The sequence below is a fragment of the Marmota marmota genome, unplaced genomic scaffold, assembly GCF_001458135.2.
Source record: "Marmota marmota marmota unplaced genomic scaffold, marMar, whole genome shotgun sequence".
Taxonomy (NCBI): domain Eukaryota; kingdom Metazoa; phylum Chordata; class Mammalia; order Rodentia; family Sciuridae; genus Marmota; species Marmota marmota.
In genome coordinates, this window is record NW_026000211.1 from 9,069,123 (window position 1) to 9,072,166 (window position 3,044).

Here is a 3,044-nt window from a genome sequence, read left to right on the forward strand (position 1 = left end):
GGCTGAAAGTTACTGCTGCTGTGAAAGCTGTAACCAAGGTAATACTGATGCAAACCTTAACAGTTCACACAGGTCTCCCTCTGGTTCCCCCAAGGGCAGAAAGTACTAGGGAGGACTGGCAAAGAGGTTTGATTGGTGTGTTTCCTCTCTCTATGTGATAGAGCAGAGTGAAAAGGAGAAGGTAGTTTAGAGAGACTCCAAGTACACACACACACACACTCACTCACTCACTCACTCTCATGATTCCATCTACGTAGTGGGCTTTTGCTTGGGAAATACAAAGAACGAATTCCATTAAAATTCCTTAAAATGAAAAGTAGAACTATGCTATGAATAACTTACATTTAATAATAGCTAATGTTTATAATTTTGAAACATAATAGAAATCTGGGATTTTCTGGCAGTGGTCTCTGACCCACATAACCACTAAAATTTAATACACCAAAAAGTTCATTAAGGCTTACGTTTATTTTCTGAAATTGAACATATTTGCTCTTTTTTGTTTTCCTCAGATGAAGTTTGAACACCTTGCTCTTTTGTTTACTAATATTTGTGCATCTTCCAAACTGCCAAAATCCAACAGCTAAATAAAAGGAGAGTAGGAATCCATAAACTTAGTAATAGTGCTTTCTTGGAAATATCCATCTTTGGTACTGTTTTCTGAGGAGGCGGGCCACTATCAACACTCCCTCCATAGCCTTTTTTCAAGCAGCGGGGTGGAGCCCACTGAGAGTTACAATGGCAGTGATCTTTGTTGTTGCAGACCCCATTATTATTGCAGGTCATTGGTGTACAGTCACTTTCCCAGATGGACCTAAATACACACTTCCGGTCAATGCACACACGTTCTACACCACACTCTGTGCCATCAGTCACTTCTCCAATATCTGGTATGTTCATCCCAAAATGATAGTCAGTACCCCAGCAGGTGACACCACTTAAATTAGTCGAATGCACAGTAGAATGATTTCTCAAATAGGGAATGAATAACACATTCTCACACAGAACTCTCCCACAGAGGGCATCTGATATATCACACTTAATATATGCTTGTTTACCAAGACCACAGTTACCAAAACGGTCACCTCGGGTGTTCAAATTCTTGTAGCACCTCTCATTGGCACTCCTGGCTTCCATGCCAAAAATTTGCTTACACTGTTCATCCCGTATATTACATCTCTTTTCATAGCAGTTGCCACCGTCCATGCAAGAGAACCCATCCTGCACATATACATCTCCTGGACACTCATGTGAAGTTCCATTGCACCACTCTGGAAGATCACATTCATTTTCCTTTTTCCGACACTCTGTGCCTGATGGCAAGAACTGGCAGTCTTTGCAACAAGACCCAAAAGTACAAACAGCCCCAGCTTCCAGGGTGCAGTTCATCGAACAACAAGGATCTTCTGAACACAATTTCATGGATCCACAGTCACACTCCTCTCCTTCTTCAATAACACCATTCCCACACTGTATCTTTGAGAAGATGGCCTTTGGGTCTGGTGTATCATGTATACAGCTCTTTCTTGAACCAATGTCCCAGTAGCTGGCATAGCTACAGTTGCTAAATTTACTTGAAATAGTTTTTGATGGATACATTACACATGACTTCTGCCCACATGTGCATGTGTTTTCATCATGCTTCATACCCAAATTATGACCCAACTCGTGTGCCACAATGTATGCAAAAAAAGAAACGGAGTCACCTTCAAAAGAATCAATTGCACAATTATAAAGATTATTACATATTGTTCCAACAAAGGCTAGGCCAAGGAGTTTACTAAATGACTTCTTAATAAAAAGATGTACAGTATCATGGTGAATGCGAGTTTCAAAACTAGTTTTCTTCCAAGTGCAAAATTCTGACAGAGTATCGGCCATCGTACTGATAGTTATGGGGTTTTCTTTGTTCCAGACCTCAAGGCCATATAAAATCAAATCAATTTGCAGTGCCTTATAATATTCATTTGCAGCATTTATAACCAAGATTACTTCATCCTCCACATTTGAGATATTGCTTTCCAGATGACGGTATCGTTCATGGTCTACCACAGCTGCCAATTCAATAAGACCCTTGTGAGTCCACCACCTCTCATAGCCACTTTGCTTTAAATTTATAATATCATTCTTGTGAAGAAGCTTCAGTTGTCGTGCTAGTTCTTCTTCTGTTAGTCCACATCTTGTGGGTGGGAATCGTGTCTCCTCCCTGTCTATTCTATAAACCAGATGTTCAAATGTGGCAGAAAATCTTTTGGGTTTGATATCATAAACAGTATCATGGACCACTAGCATTCCTCGAAAGCCCCCAGAACAGGTGCTAAGAGCAACCAGGGATTCTGGGTCCCCTTCCACATAACCATAATAGTAGCAGTCACTCTGGACAAAAGGCTGTTCCTCCAGCAGAGCTCCCTGGTCTGTGTAGGTGAACACAGAGAAAGGTTTGGACACTAGAAATTTCTTGGCCTTTATGTGGACAATTTGTCTCTGGCCTCCAAAGCGCAGGCTGTAGGAGAGCCAGTCAGGGGTCCTCATGCCTCTATGGGTGCCAGTTATCTTCAAGGGTATCACTACTTCTGGGGGGCTGTGGTGTTGGGAGTGGCCAATCTGGGACCATCCAGAAAGGAAGAGCAAGATTCCCAGCCAGAATTTCATGACAGCCATCCTCACATGCACCAGGAAGGCCTCACCCACAGCCATCATGGGCAATGACTGAAGGCGAAGGGGCAGGGCAGGAGGTGCTGTTGGCCTGTCTCCTCCCTTTGACTTGGTTGCAAGCAGCACTGACCTTTAATGGGATGTCTTCTGGCAGAGTCAATCTGTCAGAGTAGCAGAACTAAAATAAAAAATAGAAAGAAGGGCAGAATTGGGCAACTAAATTATGAACAGGCCATGGTAGAGGAAAAGAGCAGAGTATGGGCTAAAATGCATTAGCATTTGGTTTAAGGCATGACTTCATATAAGTGTGTTGGATTTGCTCTTTAGTTTTGGCGAGGCAGATTCACACTGTGGGGTGCAAAGGAAAAACAGTTGGCCACAGGTTGATA

General features: G+C 42.4%; 1 protein-coding gene across 1 annotated transcript; it reads right to left on the bottom strand.

Annotated features, from left to right (window-relative positions):
- Positions 1–539: 539 nt before the first annotated feature.
- On the bottom strand, positions 540–2,696 carry LOC107142540 (disintegrin and metalloproteinase domain-containing protein 25-like). Its single transcript, XM_015485998.2, has one exon. The coding sequence runs from the start codon at positions 2,659–2,661 to the stop codon at positions 544–546; it is 2,118 nt and encodes a 705-aa protein (XP_015341484.2). The 5' UTR covers positions 2,662–2,696; the 3' UTR covers positions 540–543.
- Positions 2,697–3,044: the final 348 nt, after the last annotated feature.

What these genes read in the sequence shown, in the direction of transcription:
- LOC107142540 (XM_015485998.2), bottom strand. Translation starts at nt 2,661, where the DNA reads ATGGCTGTCATGAAATTCTGGCTGGGAATCTTGCTCTTCCTTTCTGGA.